This window comes from Podarcis cretensis, assembly GCF_951804945.1.
Source record: "Podarcis cretensis genome assembly, chromosome: 1".
Taxonomy (NCBI): Eukaryota; Metazoa; Chordata; class Lepidosauria; order Squamata; family Lacertidae; genus Podarcis; species Podarcis cretensis.
In genome coordinates this window covers 46814027-46832095 of record NC_137170.1, presented here as the reverse complement: position 1 = coordinate 46832095, position 18069 = coordinate 46814027, and the positions used below count along the sequence as shown (strand labels likewise).

General features: G+C 40.5%; 1 protein-coding gene across 2 annotated transcripts in view; it reads right to left on the bottom strand.

Annotated features, from left to right (window-relative positions):
• Window positions 1-6918: 6918 nt before the first annotated feature.
• The window catches only part of MIDEAS (mitotic deacetylase associated SANT domain protein), an 84999-nt gene continuing 73848 nt past the window's right edge, over window positions 6919-18069 (bottom strand). For both annotated transcript variants that reach the window (XM_079989902.1, XM_079989901.1), the window contains exons 11-13: window positions 17494-17688; window positions 16986-17203; window positions 6919-14104 (exon numbers count right to left, since the gene is read on the bottom strand). In XM_079989902.1, coding sequence (XP_079846028.1) covers window positions 13879-14104; window positions 16986-17203; window positions 17494-17688 — 639 coding nt within the window. In that variant the 3' untranslated portion in view covers window positions 6919-13878. The remainder of the gene's footprint in view (window positions 14105-16985; window positions 17204-17493; window positions 17689-18069) is intronic.

Sequence of the window (18069 nt, the reverse complement as noted above, 5' to 3'; positions counted from 1 at the left end):
CAAGGGGGTTTAAGAGAGGAAAAATAGAAATCCAAAACTGTTTACATTATTTTTATATAACTTTTAAGAAAAACATGCCTTTTTTTTACTCATTTGGTCATGGTTGAAATAATGAGCAGAAAAGGTTTTTTCACTCCCATTGATCAGTTTTGTAACTCAGGTTAAAAATCATGGATTATATTGATATTTGTGAAACATCTTTAATAATTCTGAAAAATTAAACAATAATGATGCTAGGACATCCCGTTTTACTTGATTTTAGTTTTGTTCAAGCAGAAAATTTTGATGCATTTCTATGCACATTATTCTTCGTCCTGAATTTGCACTGCTGTGCTCATGCATATATAAACATCATCAATTTGGTGCAATGTGTTGGAAAAGGTGGGATATTGGAGAACCCAAAAGATGGTGTCACAATTAGCTGCTACTTAAAAATTGTCAGGAGTTGGCAAGACATTTGATGATGGCACAAGTTCAGCATGCAATAAGACAGAAAAGACTGACAGTGCAAGATGAGGGGCAGATAAGAGGTTTTTCTTCAGGTCAAGCAAGGTTTCTAAAGAGGTCCAAACTTTTTCTGAGTGGATGTGTGGGAAGTAGTGCATGAAACTGTCTGAGAATACAGCATGTGGTGTAGATGGCAGCAGCTCTTTTAATGTAAGCAGTTATCAGTAGTATCTGTCCCTAGGGAAATCTGTTCCCAAGGTTGCCAGCAAACAGTAGTTGCCTGTCCTTCATCTTGATGTTGAAATTTCTTGTGTGCAAATGTGATTTAAAATTAATCAATGTCGAACACACCAGTTCAGCTTCCTTCAGGAGGAGGGGATAGAGAATTTTAACAGAAGGAATTTTGGGTTTTCTGGTTTTCATTTAAAGGCTAGAAGGTCAATGAAAGGTCACTCTTAAGTTACTTGGGTGCTGTACTTTTCTGAAATTTTCCAAGCGTTTAATATCCTTCATAAGGAAAGCCATTAGGCATAAGCATAGAACTGGCAGAGAAACACTATTGTAGCCATGCCATTTAATATCAGCAGTTTTGCAGAAAAAGCTTTCCCATGCTTCCTGGTTTCCTTAGGGCTGTTCCACATTGCAGAACAAGACAGATAGACCCTCATGTTTCCACAGTGTGTCACTTGTGCCTTTTTTTCTACAGCACTTGAATGGGAGACATATGCATGCAAGCACCCAGAGAATGTGGCCTGGAGCCTCATTTCCCAATTACATGCACTCATCTACTACTTAAACTTTACAAACAACATGGCCAACATGGTGTGGAAATGCAGGACGGGATTCCTATCTTGTTGAATGACTGGAACAGCCCTTACAATTAGTGTCAATAGTGGTCTGCAATCTCATGAAGGTCATAGACTCATTAAAGCTACATCGTCCGGCAGAGGATGGTGGTGGTATTGTCATCTAATAGGCAGAGTTAGGAAAGTAGTCTTAAGATCCTTTCTACATAAGTCCAAGCATCAGGTTGATTTGACATTGCTGTCAAATTATTCCAAGGGAATTAATTTAATATAAGAATCTTTACCGGTTGAAAGAGGTCACATGTTGGTGAGAAATAGCTGCCATTTCTTGTCTTGGTGAATGGATTACTTTATTATTGTGGAACAAATCAAAAGTCAAATTGCCAAAATAGAAATGGGTATTTCTGAAAAAAAATTGCACTTTAAATTTATGCACTGGATTTTGGTGAAAAGCAAAGCAAATGGTTAGCAGGTATGTGGTTGCTCAGAGAAAAGGGCTCTGTGCTACAGCAAAGAATTAAAAGTGCTTCCTTCTTTCATTGCTTGAATTATCTTGCCTTTCCTGTGATTATTTAGCCTATGTTATTGAACATGGATGAAAGGAGCACCCATGTGAAAACCTGTAAGCTATGTTGAATCCCTGACTTCATTGGAAACGGGGGTGGCTTACATTAATCTTATTTAATGGGGGTTTATACAAATATAAAATACAATGGGGGTTTATACAAATACAAATATAAAACATATTGGCATAAACTGGAAAGGGGTTCATTTGCTTCCCAGTCTGTCTAGCTACTGTGTACAATCATTTATGCAAACATGTCAAAGGGCATTTGAAGTTGGCAGCTCTCACTTGTTGACCATTATGGCTCCATTAGAAGACTCTGCTTCTAAAGTAAACTCTATGGAGAGCAATTTCTAAGCACCTACCATGATAATTGGTTTTTATACAGTATAATTATATAGCATGATCATATTATCAAACTTTTTTGTCAAGTTATTTAGATCTGGTTTTAACTGTTTGTGAAACTTGTTTAAAATAGAAATAAATGTTTTATACAAAGGACGATCTTGGCTCTCATTTGTATTAGTGAAACAGTTCAGTAATAACTCTACAGTCAGGGAGCCAGTATAAAGAGAGGTGCATTCCAGAATATCCCTAAAACTGAGTTATTGAGAACTGAAAAGGGAAAACACACATTTTAGCTTCATCTCCTCTTGTAGAAATGATTATAAAAATATCTTCCACATCAGGGGTTGGGAAAGTTTTTGTGGCTTGGGCCGGTTCAAGGTCCCGCAGAGGCCGCAGTGGGCCGGAGTGTGTGCACACGCATGCATGTGCAAATGCTATTTCCGGCGCTCCTTTCAGCGCGGGGGGGGGGGGCGCGCAACTTCCCATTGGCTGCAGGAGCTTCCTGCAGCCAATGGGAAGCCGGCCAGCATTGCGGAAGGCTGTCCCCGCTCTGCTCCGCACCGGTTTAGTGTGGCGCACGGGAGCCGACTGAGTGGGCGGTGGGGGTCCCTGAGCAGGGTTCCATGGGCCGGTTAAACGACCCCCATGGGCTGCTTGTGGCCCATGGACCTTAGGTTGCCGACCCCCGTTCCACATCAACAATATGACTTCATTCCAGTAATAACAGGGAATGCATGCTTCAAAGAATGGCAAAGAGAGATCTCAAGATTTATCTGGAATGGGAAAAGGCCAAGGATACAAAATAAGATACAGTGGTGCCTCGCAAGACGAAATTAATCCGTTCCGTGAGGCTCTTCGTATAGCGGTTTTTTTCGTCTTGCGAAGCAAGCCCATTGACAGCTTAGCGGATTAGCGCTATTAGCGGTTTAGCGGTTTTTAGCGATCAGCTGTTAAGCGGCTTAGCAGATCAGCTGATAAGCGGCTTAACGGCTTAGGAAAAGGGGGGGGGGGAGAAAAAAAACCCTGCAGGAACTCGCAAGACATTTTTGTCTTGCGAAGCAAGCCCATAGGGAAATTCGTTTTGCAAAGCGCCTCCAAAACGGAAAACCCTTTCGTCTAGCGGGTTTTCCGTCTTGCGAGGCATTCGTCTTGCGGGGCACCACTGTACTTACAGATGTGAAAGAAAGAGGCAGGTTCTCACTTCCTGATTTAAAATTGTACTATGAAGCTGCATGCCTAATCTGGATCCGGGATTGGATCAAGTTAGATAAGGAGGAAATAATAGAACTGGAAGGACATGACAACAGGTTTGGATGGCATGCTTATCTATGGTATGGAATGGTGAAAATACATAAATACATAAAAATAAAAATACATAAAAATACATAATCATATAATAAAGAGATCACTGTTCAAAGTGTGGGGAAAAGGTTTATTAGAATCTAAGACACCTTGGTGGCTATCACCTATTGAGGCATTGTCACTTAAAACATTGGGGGGAAAGGGAGAATGGCCAACATATAGAGAATTATTGGTAGAACTGAAAGGAAAACTAAAACTGAAAGAATATGAAGAAATAAAAGAACAACTTCAAAGCTGGTTGCACCATAGACAGCTAAAGGATATTTTTAAAGAGGACAATAAGAGAGGTTTTTCATATTCAGTTTCCAAATTCCAAAAGGAAGTGATAGAAGAAAAGTCTAAATTATTAAAAAAATTATTTAAAAAGGCATATAATATCCTTTTGGAATGGGAAACTAAAGACCGGTAAAGAAGTAACGTCGGTGATGATAAAATGGGCACAAGATATAGGCCACAATATACAATTTGAAGACTGGACAAAACTGGAAAATAAATTTGAAATTTATGGATTGTATATTGCTGAGAGAGAACTATTTGAAGATGATGTATAGATGGTATATATCACTGGTCAAATTAGCAAAAATGTATAAAAATTAAAAGGAGTATTGGAGGTGTGAGACTGAAGGTACGTTTTATCATATGTGGTAGGACTGTAAAAACGTAAAAATATATTGGGAAATGAAATACAATGAATTGAAGAAAATGTTGAAAATAACATTTGTTAAACAACCTGAAGCCTTCCTGTTAGATATTTTAGGTCAAGATCTGCCGAAAGAGAAGAGGACATTATTTATGTATGCTTCTACAGCGGCGAGAATTCTGATAGCAAGAAACTGGAAGACTGGAGAAATTCTAACAAAAGAACAATAGCAAGAGAAACTGATGAATTATGCAGAACTGGCAAAACTGACGGGTAGACTACGAGAAAAGGACAACAGTGACTTTGATGCTCTAGTTATCTCCCGCTTGGAGTACTGCAATGCGCTCTATGTGGGGCTACCTTTGAAGGTAGTTGGAAACTGCAATTAATCCAGAATGTGGCAGCTAGACTGGTGACTGGGAGTGGCTGCCGAGACCATATAACACAGGTCCTGGAAGATCTTCATTGGCTCCCAGTACGATTCCGAGCACAATTCAAAGTGTTGGTGCTGACCTTTAAAGCCCTAAAGGGCCTCGGTCCAGTATATCTGAAGGAGCATCTCCACCCCCATCGTTCAGCCTGGACACTGAGGTCCAGCACCGAGGGCCTTCTGGCGGTTCCCTCATTGCGAGAAGTGAGGTTACAGGGAACCAGGCAGATGGCCTTCTCGGTAGTGGTGCCTGCCCTGTGGAATGTCCTCCCAGCAGATGTCAAGGCAATAAACAACTATTTTACTTTTAAAAGACAACTGAAGGCGGCCCTTTTTAGGGAAGTTTTTAATGTCTGACGCTGTATCGTTTTTAATATTCGGTTAGAAGCTGCCCAGAGTGGGAAACCCAGCCAGATGGGCGGGGTATAAATAAAAAGATATTATTATTATTTGCAGAAACGAAGAAAGAATATCGACTTGATGGCAGGATTTAAATAAACACTCACATCTTTATTGATAGAGGACATTTTAAAATAATGAAGAAATGATATAGTGGATTGTAAGAAACAGCAGTGAGTAATAAGGGAATGGAAACTGAGGGAAGCCCGGGAGGGAAGGGGTGAAGAAGTGTAATATATATGTTATTGATATGAGATGTTTGCAATGATAGAAAGTTAATAAAAATTGATTAAAAACAAAAAACAGTATGACTTCAGTGCCCTGCAAGAAATTACTCAGAATAAATATTGTTGCTCCTATACCCAGGGGAGAAACCTTGCAACATTAAAGACTGTGTCTGTGAAACCTGAAATAAGATTCACCTATAGAGCAGAATAAAGAAAAAGCACCTGAACAAAGGTTCACATAACCCACAGACTGCACATGTATGCTCAAAGCATGTAGTGAGGCAATATTTGACTGCATTATCCATTGCACAGGAAACTTGATTAATGCTGGCAAAGTTGACTGTCATCTGACAGGTGTACAGGTCTAAAAGATCCAGCATGATCACTGCAAACTGCCGTAAAGGTAGCTTATGTGGAGTTTTCAACCTTGCCCTAGACCCTTTTCCAACATATAAGCAGGAAGGGGATCAAACACCACCAATCCTCAAAGGACTGCACTGGCTAACTGTGAGCGACTGGGCCCAACTGAAGGTGTTGTTACTATCATTTGTGGTTGTTTAGTCGTTTAGTCATGTCCAACTCTTCGTGACCCCATGGACCAGAGCACGCCAGGCACTCCTGTCTTCCACTGCCTCCCAGTTTGCTCAAACCCACGCTGGTAGCTTCGAAAACACTATCCAACCATCTCGTCCTCTGTCATCTCCTTCTCCTTGTGCCCTCCATCTTTCCCAACATCAGGGTCTTTTCCAAGGAGTCTTCTCATGAGGTGGCCAAAGTATTGGAGCCTCTGCTTCAGGATCTGTCCTTCCAGTGAGCACTTGGGGCAGATTTCCTTAAGAATGGATAAGTTTGATCTTCTTGCAGTCCATAGGACTCTCAAGAGTCTCCTCCAGCACCAGAATTCAAAAGCATCAACTCTTCAGTGATCAGCCTTCTTTATGGTCCAGCTCTCACTTCCATACATCACTACTGGGAAAACCATGGCTTTAACTATACGGACCTTTGTTGGCAAGGTGATGTCTCTGCTTTTTAAGATGCTGTCTAGATTTGTCATTGCTTTTCTCCCAAGAAGCAGGCGTCTTTTACTATTATATGTTAATCATATGTTACTATCATAGCCCTAAACAAGTCAGGACCCAAGCATTGAGAAAGATTGCCTTTCCCAGTAGCAGCAGACTGATCTACAGGGATTGTGCTTGTGCTTCCTTTGATCATTATGGCCCAGGGGCTTAACCACAAGAGACAGGACATTTCAACTCCTGCACTCTCCCTGTAGAGGTCAAATTGCCCCCATGCTGTCAATTCAGGCAACAGCTTCAGCCCTATTCCAGAAAGTGTATTCTATTTAGCACTTTGGTTCTACTTTTGTTTAATGCTGTACTCTTACTGATAGCTGCCCTGAGCTCTCATGAGAAGAAGGGCAGAATGTAAGAAATGAAAGTTATTTATTTATTATTATTATTATTATTATTATTATTATTATTATTATTATTGACATGAGGACAGACTGAGCCAATAATCATACACAAAAATCAAAACTGCCAGCAGGAAAGCAACACCTACTCCTTGGTGCACACGAATCATATTTAATTATGTCAAAACAAACCAAACGCACCTTAGTAGATGGAGAGGGAAAGCTTACCACCCTCTCTCAGATCATTTAATAATAATAGAAAAAACTTGGGTTACAAAAGTTGCTTTTAAACCTTATTTAATAAAAGGTTTGAAAAGATACAATGGAACATTCAGAAGTAAATAAGTTACATGAGTACATTAAATCACATCAGCAAGACTTCTTAGTGTATTAATGTTTTGTAAAAAAAACAAAAGCACAAAAATAAATTGTCTATCACATCTGTACATAAGAGGTATATAATATTTTTGTATGTACAATATTTTAATATGTAACAGTCTTTTAAAAGGTGCAGTAAATACACAAAAGGCAGTTCCTGCATGTTTGTTAAAATAAAAGCTCTATATTTTTTGATAAAAAGCATTTATACAATAATTACACAAAGACAGACTATTTCTGTACACCACAAAAACTCTAGCATTACGAATTAAAACATAGACTCAGGAAAGCCAATTTGTACCAAATCTGAGCTTCAGAACAACCATAAAACTTGGAAGATGCAAAAAAAGAGGTGGTATTAAAAACAAAAGCCACAATTATATTTTACAAAAATATATATTCACCTCTTTCTCATGATAAGCAGCTGGGCATCTTTATAGGTTCAGCTGTTGATATAAATCCCATATTCCAGAAAGGGGGTGGGTCAGGGCAGAAGAGAAAGAAAATGTAAGCAGCTGGAGATTAGAGCCATAGCCTATCATGCACTACAGCCAGTCGCGCAACCTTCACTCATTTCAACGCAGCTTGGGGCAGGAATTCTGAGCAGCCCCTCTGAAATGAATGAAGTTGCACAGTCACTGTTCTGGGGGGATTTCAGCTGCAGAATAGCGGCATATAAAAGGGATTATAGGAACAGCTGAACCCAATGGATGGGTTTAAGATCTGGGGTTCTTGGGGAGGGGTGCGGGGGGGGAAGAGACATAGCCAAGGAAGCAGAAGCATTTGTGCTGTTTCCCTATCCTCCAAAAATACTGAATTAACTCCTATGAAAGTGCTCACTAGAAGACCATTTGTGTGAACTTGCAGTAGAGGAAGTAAGTGCATGGGCAAGTCTTGGGACACAAGTATTGACTGACAAACAGAAAAAGCCTTTAAAATATACCCTTTGAGATACACTTTTAAGATCCCTTGCTAGCAGGTGGAAAAATGGAAGCAAAGCCAGGTGAATACATATAAACACCCCACCACCTCTTCACTGTCTTAAATGGTTCTCTACACCACTGATTTGCTTGGCTATGCTACCACAAAACATGGGCATGGACTGGCAAGCTGGTGTTTTCCCAGCGACTGAGAGGGCATTAATTTGAAGCTTCAACCATCTTATGTTAATCAGGATATGCAGCATGTTTTCTGAAAATGCCACAAAACCCAGTGGTTCTGACTCCCTAGTAACTGGGCTTAGACTTGCAGCCTTAAGCACACTTATCTGCTCTTCAGTAAGGCTGGCTACTGAGTAGACATGCATATTTTGACTAAAGTGGTATTACAGGAATGCAGTTCAGCCAGGAAACTATTTGCCTGTCCAGTTCCTTTTCAATTAAAAAAGGATGCACAGCAATCAGAAATTAATGTCTGCTGCAGGACCGAGCCAGTTTCCCAAATTCGCTAACTGCCTTGAAAATAACTTTTTAAAGTGCTGTGCTGAATGTGAAACTGCATCATACTGTAGAGCTTCAGCTAATCCTCAAGAGAGCGTCTTCATAAACATCCTCTCTCACAGGATGTTGACTATTACTCAACAGAAAGGAACCAAGTGGGGAGTCTGCCAGATTCTCCACATACCATTGGCAGCTCAATAGCAGGAGTGGTTATCATCAAGAGCCACACATCCAGGTTTGAAGACAGCCATGCACTTGATTGTCTGTGGTGAAGGGAAACAGCTGCAAGGTAACCAGCCATGGAAGTATTTGGAAACAGGAAGATTTCCCATACCCCTTCAGGTCATTAAAAGGAGCCACAAATTATTAACAAAGATGGCTGGGTAAGTGGACTGGTCAAAAATTGTGGGCTACTACATTTTGTGAACTTACTTGTAAGGATTTTCTCATTTATTAGGACCTGACTATAAAATACTTCCATTGACCAGGCTAAGACATAAAACAGAGCTATTGCTAGTTTCTAAAATAATCTCAAACTCCAAATGAAGACCACTGGCCATAAAATAATGTCAATTATAGATGCACTATAATATGGAAAAAATCAAGATAATGGAAGTAGGTATCCAAGGCGAGTAACGGTTGCAATGATTTAAAGATGGCGTTGAGCATTTTGGAACCAAGCACGCTAAATCCAGCATTTATACCACTGATTTCCCACACAGTGTTGAAGCAAATTCATTTTCAGACAGCAGTTAGAAACCTTTTGGGATTTGGGACACACTAGTTAATTTTGGGAGAGCCGTATTTGGGGATCAACTACTTAATTTTTAGTGTGTATTTTGATTTATGGAAGTGGTGCTGTTTAGATCCACCTTAGGCTAGACTGTTACTCAATACTTGAAATCCAGTGTTCTAGAACACAAGAACTTTGTTCTTACCTCAGTTTCATAAAGGAGGGGACAGCATTTGCTAACTCCTCCCACAATTTGCATGTGTGGATCTCTGATCACACTAAAGATGCCTCTGCACATACTTCTCTTGCATACATACATTTTTCAGCAACCTTTCTCAGCCGTGGGCCGGTCCACCGTCCCTCAGACCATGTGGTGGGCCGGACTATATTTTGAGGGGGGAAATGAACGAATTCCTATGCCCCACAAATAACCAAGAGATGCATTTTAAATAAAAGCACACATTCTACTCATGTAAAAACATACTGATTCCCGGACTGTCCGTGGGCCGGATTTAGAAAGCAATTTAGCCGCATCCGGCCCCCGGGCCTTAGGTTGCCTACCCCGGGCCTAAGGCCATCCAAAAACAATGGAATGGGAAATAAAAATCAGAGCTTGCTATGAATTCCCGTTTATTTCAATTGGATTTAGTCATGGCTAATCTACTGGATTATGTCCCATGCCTTTGAAACAGACATGACGCAGAATCCACTCCCATATAGACGTGTTTTCCATTTTGTTACAATAAAAAATAGAACATTAAAAATTTATCTCTTGCAAAGTTTAACAGATGGGGATAATTAACTTTTTTTCCAGACTGACTTGTGATCTTTCTTATTCATATACTATAAATAAGATTTTGAAGTCATATCTGTGGAGCCTCTTCTTTCATAGCTACAAGACAGGACACAAGGAAGTCCGAACTGCTCTGTGCTAGATTGCGCAAATTGTATTTGGGAAGGAAGCAGATCAATGACATGTACATTTCCCCACCCCAAAGAAGAGAGATTTGCTACTTAGATTCACACACACAACCTTTTTCTTTCAAGAAAATGCCCACTGGCTACTTTGTTCACTTCTGTAAGTCTCTCTCAGCATAAAACATTGTTTTAATTTCATTCCCACATTCAAAGCAGACCTTTTTTTAAAAAAATTAAAAATATCAGTTTCTTATCTAGACCTCTTTTTCAGAGCATTAATGCATGGCCAGGGGGCAGATTTCTGTCCAGTTTTCTAGTGAATATCTTAACAAAACTTTTTGCACCTCGGGGCAGGAATAAGTCTTAGGTTAAGTGCAGAAAGAAAAGAAGAGTTGAGACAAGACATTTCTAGAAGATGCTATTAAAAGCTACACACCCCAGAATGAGCCAGGTTTAAAAGGGAGGGGAAATATACTTCTTCACTATGATGTATCACAAATGATTGTGCAATTTTTTATAATCTGAATGCCAAAGGTTCAAATCAAAACAAAGGAAAGGAGTGAAGAAAATAGTCTGATTGCATTGACAAATTTCTGAAACTGCAAAAAAAAAAAAAAAGGAGAGTAATAAGAAAAAACACAAAACTTGGCCCATCTGATTGAAGACTGTTTTTATGATGTGCTGGAAGGACTCCTATAAGAAATCTAGTGAAATTTGCATTATACTAGTTGGAAAATGTTCAGACGGTAATTTTTTATGTGCATGTGAGTTTTTCCATTATGAAGTACTAAACACATTTTAAGTTGCCTTATACAGAATCAAGCCTATTGGTCCATCTAGCACACTACTGTATCCTTTGACTAGCAGCAGTTCTCCAAAATCCTTAGGCAGATGCATTTCTTTGGTCTGCCATCGTAAACTCTTAAATGGAGATACCAGGGGTTAAAGCTGGAAGCTCCTGCTTGCAAAACCATGTGACCATTACCAAGGCCACCATTTTCCAAGTTGGAAGTAAAGGGTATTTGCTCTATCTGTGCATTTTTTAAAAAATATGGGTGACAGCATTAAAATATGCAATCATGAGGCTACACTTTTAATCCAGTAAAAACTACAATATATACGATTCCTCTGGTCATGCAGCTCAGCTCTCAGAATGTCAACAGCAATCTAGCTGAGTTAGATTGAACCTTATTATGCTTTACTCAAATTAACCAATTTCTTCAGAGGGAGGAAGTATTTCAATAATCACTTGTCAATCAGATTGCCACTGGCAATGGGAAATAAGGATTTAAAGGTGAAGTTTATAGCAACCTTTTCTATCACTTCTATGTACACTTCTAGAGAGTTGTGATTTCAGCAGTTTTCAGGAGATCCAGAAAACCACAAAGACACAATCCCATTGTGACACACTCAAAACTTCCGATGCACAATGTTAATAATGCAGTTTACAAAATTCTCAACATCTGAGCTTTCACTTTCCTCACGGTTTTAGAGGGCTAAAAAAAAACTACTTGTGTGGCTTGCATCTGCTAACAGCTAATGAAGATTTACTTCCTCCTCCTCCACAGTTAACAGCCCTTTATTTTAGATCAACATTATTTTAGGAGCAAATAAAACACCAAGTTTGAAAATTGAAACTGGCAAATAAATTAATTCATGTTTGCATAACTAGGAGGTTATAGATCTATGAAGTCAGGAATTTTAGTGCCGAGTCCTAGACCTTCCCGAATATAATTTACAGATATAGTCACTAAAAAGTCATAATCCTCGGGCTACCCAGTGGCCACACATCATAGCTGTCCCTCAGCATAATAATAAATAAACCAGCCCTACTACTGACAGCAACATTTCAGTTTAAGTGTTCTTAAACACTTTCAGTTAAAGTGCTCTATGTATATCTATACCAATTCTTGACAGGGCAACTTTTTGGTGGACAGAAATGCCTTCTGCTTTGCTTCTCTCTCCACTGCAAGACTGAAAACTAGTAGACTTTCACCTCTTGATATGTGGCGATAGCTCTCTACACAGTGTAAGACGACAACTGCAAACGCTGCAGTCAATGATAGCACAGGTGCCAATTAAAGTACAGTGGTACCTCGAGTTGCAAACACCTCAGGTTACAAACTACGCTAACCTGAAAGAGTTACCTCAAGTTGAGAACTTTGCCCCAGGATGAGAACGGAAATTGTGTGCCGGCAGTGCAGCGGCAGCAGCAAGAGGCCCCATTAGCAAAAGTACGCCTCTAGTTAAGAACAGTTTCAGGTTAAGAATGGACCTCTGGAACAAATTACGTTCACAACCAGAGGTACCACTTTTACTAATGTTTTCTTCCAAAGAGAGAGATCCTGGGACACTATCACTGCAAGTCTAGTTTCCCCCCTCCCAATATGCTGGATATCTTGCATTTAAAAAAAAAATATGTATTGGGTCCATGGAGTGCTAGTTGTGCAAGTTCTGAATGAAGGTTCTTCTTTGGTTGGCAAATGATAAGCACAGCGGTGTAGGTTGCAAAATGCTTAGGAATGAATGAATATATCAGTCAAGTGTTCTCATAAGGGTATTTTCAAAGCCTTTTTTGGAAGGAAGGAAGGAAGGAAGGAAGGAAGGAAGGAAGGAAGGAAAACATACAATGCTTATTTTTTTTCTTTCTCTTTTAGTAGCTTTTCTTTTGTGGAGGTATTGAAAAAGGACTGAACAGGTAAATAAACAACATGATCCCCAATCTAATTAAGGCAGCTTCAGGGTGAAATCCAAAGGCTTCCTCTCTGCCACTTTTTGGCAAAAATACCACAGTAGCTGCAATGTATGAATATTTACCTGCCTTACACCAAATCAGAGCATTGGTTCATCTAACTCAATCTCATCTATTCAGATTGTCAGTGGTTCTCTAAGGTTCTCTATCCCCAATCCTATTAACCTGAGCTCCTTTTATCCATAATCCCAGGGACAGAAGCTGTAAGAAAAGCCTGTGTTCTGCACTCAAAGCTATTGACAATTCCAATACTTTAGGTGTCAGCAACAGCCCCTGCCTCCAGTCGCCAGAAGTGTGTGCAAGATATATGGTCAATCCTGCATGGCATTCCTAAATTCAACAGCCAAGGGCGAGGCTGAATTAATGCTAGCAACATATGTGGCTTCCTGTGCTTGAAAAGACAAGTCTTTTACTCTCAAAGGTCCTCCCACAGAGGCTGCTCCCTACCAGATTTTTCTGGACATCTTTTTCCTTTGGAAAATAAATTCTCATAACAAAGGATGGAGGAGGTAAAACATGTATTGGCTGGAGCCCTAACCAGGCAGACGAAAAAAGTTAATGAGTGTGGAACTGCAGGTAAAACTTGGAGGTTGGAAAAGGACGAAACAGTATGGGAACAAGAACTGATGCCCCAGCAGATTTCTCACCCTGATGCCCCACCCTCACCCCGGCACTGCTCTCATGACTCCCAGAGATCCCATGGAAGAGTAATTTGAACTGAAGGAAAGCTGAATTCCATGCCATGATCATTTGTTCAAATCAGTACCGAAACAGTTAATTTATAAATAAAGTGATTCATAAAATTTTGGTTTTCTTTAAAAAGTAGAAACTTCCAAGGTGATGCTTTTCTTTTCTTTTCAAAATCCACCAGTCCGTGTTAGTGAGGCGAGGAAGGAAGTGGAAGCAAGAGGGCTGGGTGTCTGTTCAGATGTGGAGCTACACAGGTGCAGCAAGTGGAAAAGATCTTCCCAGGTTCAAAGGGCCAGCCCAGCTCCAGCAGCCTCCTCCCGTGACCCTCTGCTACACCTCTCCGTCGTCATCTGAGCTGCTGCTGCCACTGCTACTACTGCCACTGCTGCTCCCGCTGTCGCTGCTTTCCGCCTGTTGAGCTTGGCTGCGAGCCGCCGCCTCTGCCGCCGCCGCCTCTGCTTCTTCCTTCTCTCGCTGCTTCTGAGCCGCCGCCTTTTTTTCCTGCTCAGCGTGGCTTTTCATGTGAGCGCTGCGGCTTTTCACCTTGTAGAAGATTCTGGAGGAAAACACATAACAGCGCCGTTACTTACTCTAGCTCACCTTGGTTTCTCTTGTGAATCGGAGAGATTCACCATCCTCCTCAAAAGATGCTAACTTGCCCAGGCAAGGTCACCAGTGAAAACTGCACTGCAGTAAACAAAACTGCTCCCGTGTTCTTCTTAATGTATGCTCAGTGTTGGCCATTGGGAAGGATAAGTGAACTGGGAGGCCTAGATAAAAACTTGAGTCTTCCGTGATTATGTGCTGCAATATCTGTAGCAAACCATATTGTGCTTGTAGCGCAGATTCTGTGAAGTGATTGTGGACTCAACCCTTGTGATTTCCTTTAGCTATGTGTTTGTACTTAGCCAACATACTAACTTAATCTGAGGTACAGGCAGCTGTGGACACAGATTAATGGTGAGTCTAGTCCAGCATTCTGTCTCCAGCAGGGGCTGGTCAGATGCCCCTAAAAGGATAACAAAAAACAGGGCCTGGTGGAGAGAGCTTTCCCATTTGTCCCTGGCACCTGCTGATCAACGAACATGGTTGTTTCCAATCTTAGCTTTATGCTAATAGCCACTATTGATGTATCTTTGTTACAGTAAGCTGTCTTTAAAGAGAAAAAGGCACAACTTAAGACCTAAAACAAACCCTGAATAAGATACACAGTTACCGAAATACAATAAGGGGAGAAATCACTCAAGGTATATCATATCCAATAATAGTACACCCAGTTGCTTCTGTGATTATCCTGGCTTGACTGACATGCCTCCTGTCATTCTGCAAAGCCCGAACTCCATTCCAAGACCAAGCAAAATAAATATATATGTCTGTTGCACTCTCCTTGTTTAATCCTGTCTGCTGAACAGGGCCTGTCTCTTGTCCAGGGCTTCCCAGGAAAGAGGTAAGTGTGTTGGGGGGGGGGGCATATGCATGTGAGTTCTGGTCTGGATCCAAACAACCACATAATTAGCTCCATATGCCCAAGGAAACTTTGGACTTGCATGTAAAAAAATAATAATAAATCTTTTGCACAGCAACTTCCTCCTGCCCACAGTGCTGCATGACAAGCCTGTTCGAACACCAAATGAAGTTTCAAAAGCAATTTATGCAATGGCATAGGCATCTTGAATAATTCCACGGTGCATGTTTAAGACACTGACTCTACCTATAGTAGCTCTTTAACAGTCTAGTCAGCCTAACCCTCCTGTCACCTGGGACCAGTGTACATCATCCCATGACTGGCCTAGGTTTAACAGGCCCACAAAACAGACTATGATCTTATTTGTCTATGAAAGCATTTTCTATGCCACCATATCAAATAGCAAGGTGGCGTACAGTATGAGACATCATTACAGAAATATAAAAAGTCATGAAGGTGACTGACTAATCAAAATTTAATCTTATAAGCAAGGTGAGACATGCCAGCTCCCTCTCATAAAGCATGGCACTTAGTAAGAGTTCTGTTGAACTGTTACGATTTTCACTCTGGTTTTACACCAAACATTGTCTAGATTGTGTGGCTGCCTGTTTTCTAGAAATGAGCTCCATGACGAAAACAGCAAAGGGAACCTAGCTGGGACACAGAAAGGGTCAGGCACCTTTGTATAGCTCTTCCCCACGGGTCAAATGTTTTTTTGAAACATCCAACTGGTCCTTAACTTGATATGAGCAGCTATTTTTTTTAAAAAAGAAAATCTCTTGCTAGCAGATTAACGCACTGAATAGGCTTCAGCTAGATGTTTTACTCATATGCAAATGTGCCTGGAAGTTTACAAGCAAAAAAAAAAGTGAAAGTAACACCATTACTCCAATGTAGGTAGAAATCATCTGCACCTTGTTCCCTATCTCCAGCAATTGTAATTTGATCTTAAAATCACTGATTTCTCTCTTCACAGTTGGTTTGCATCCTTCCATTTCTGATCTTACTTGATGCTCATTTTCTTAGCAAGCTTCAACAAGAGATTTGGCTAACACTTTTTGAAAATCCAAGTATCATGGCTATCTTCTATCCACATCAGGGTTGGGGAACCTCCAGCTGTTGCAGAGTCCCAGCCAGCACAGTCCCTAACCAGGGATAATGAGAACTGCAGTCCAACAACATCTGGAGGGTATCATCCTTAAAATAGACGCAACTGACCCTCAATATTATGTCTACGACATTTTCAGAAACAAGTGCAAGAAGACAGGACTAGGAATGCTAGTGAGCCTTCATCTCTTTTGCATCTGGGGAAGTAACTGGAAAACAGTGTTGACCACCAGCCAACACAATTGTGAATACAATGGACAGTGATCGCCAAAGGAGGATAGTGATTTCACTCTCTTCATTTCATCATTTTAAGTACTAGGTAAGGCTCACAGTTCACTGGGTTTATGCAAACCTGGCAGAGAACAACACTTTCTAGCCCAATGGACCCTGCAGGCAACAAACATTCTCTTTCTTAGTCTACCTCCAGTAGAAACCTACATGTTCAATCCTGAACTAGTATCTGTTGTTACAGGAAAATATGACGTCTACTGAAAGACTCCTCTAAAACACTCCCTGAAGCATCTCATCTCTGCAGGAATCATACCATTCATATTGGCAAAATGTACATAACTTCTGAAATGGACCATGGCATTTTTCTGGCAAGATGCACATGTACACTAAGGAATCTCTACAACTGGAGGAAGCACCTTTCTTTTTTAAAAGAAAAGTTATTTTATTTCAAAAGTTAAGACTGAATGAAAAACTACAATAACATAATTATCGGAGCTATTAAAACACTGATTAACACCGCCTCCACCCAGCAAAATAGGCTACCACTTCTTTAGTTCTACATTTTTTTTACTTCCTCCTGTACAAAAGATACAATAGAACCCTTGTTTTCGTTTCTGAGTTTTCCCACTCTTACCTTCCACATTTTTTACATGGAAATTCCTCCTCTTGGTTCTGGGTTTTGTTGACAGTGTCCTGTTTGGGCTTTGGTTTTCTTTTTCTCTTTTGGGCAGGTGGAGAAGTCTTCCGATATTTAATGGGCGTCTCCTTTGTCCTCCTTGAAGTTCTGCCTCTGGCTTCTGCCGCTCTTGGAGCACCAGGTTCCTGCTGTTTTTCCACGAGGAGACTACCGACCTTCGGAGGAAGGAAAAACTATTGCAAGATGGAACAACTAGGAACCTATGGGAGTGGATGCTGGACAATGGCCAGAGATGAGGATTTTACCAATCAAATCTATATGACGGTGGGATGAATCCAGTGACTAAAGCAAGGGGATTAAATATGTAAATATATAAATTAAACATATTAACAGTTTGGGGTTTTTAAAAACAAATTACAAAATAGAAAGTTTCAAATAATACAGGAAAACATGTTGTAACACAGGATCCCTCTAGATGTCATGGCACAAGTCATTCTACACTTACCTGGTCCTCAGTGTGTAGCGTCTGTGTGGGTTTGGGGTATGCGGTGTTGCTGTTCTTGTCATGAAACTCATATGTGTCTACTTCTTCCTCTTTTATAACCAACCGATCCTCCACTTCCTCGTCCTCTTCGTCAGTGTTTTCATAGTCTTCGTTATACGTTCTGGGAGGAAGAGTTCGCGTAAGCCTATGGGAGCTCTTCATAAGAGTAAAAAAAAAAAAGCAGAGAAGGGAAGCAAGTCAGTTTTTTAAAAGAAAAATCAATGCAAAGGCAGAATCCAGGAAGGGGACCTTAAGAAGTCCAATGGAGACCAGTCAGCACCATTCCAACAGAACCTCCTCAAGTTTTAATGAATGTGTTGGGAAACTGGAAAAGGCTCCTCCTTACACTTGATTTGTATGAAAATACATTCAATTTGTTGATGCTGTATATTTTACTTGTACTACATTGTATTCTTACATGCAATGCTCATTTGAAAGTGGGGTAATACATGAGGCAAAGGATCATTGTGATAAAATGAATAAAAAAAAATTAAAAATTGTCCAGTAGCACCTTAGAGACTAACTAAGTTTGTTTTG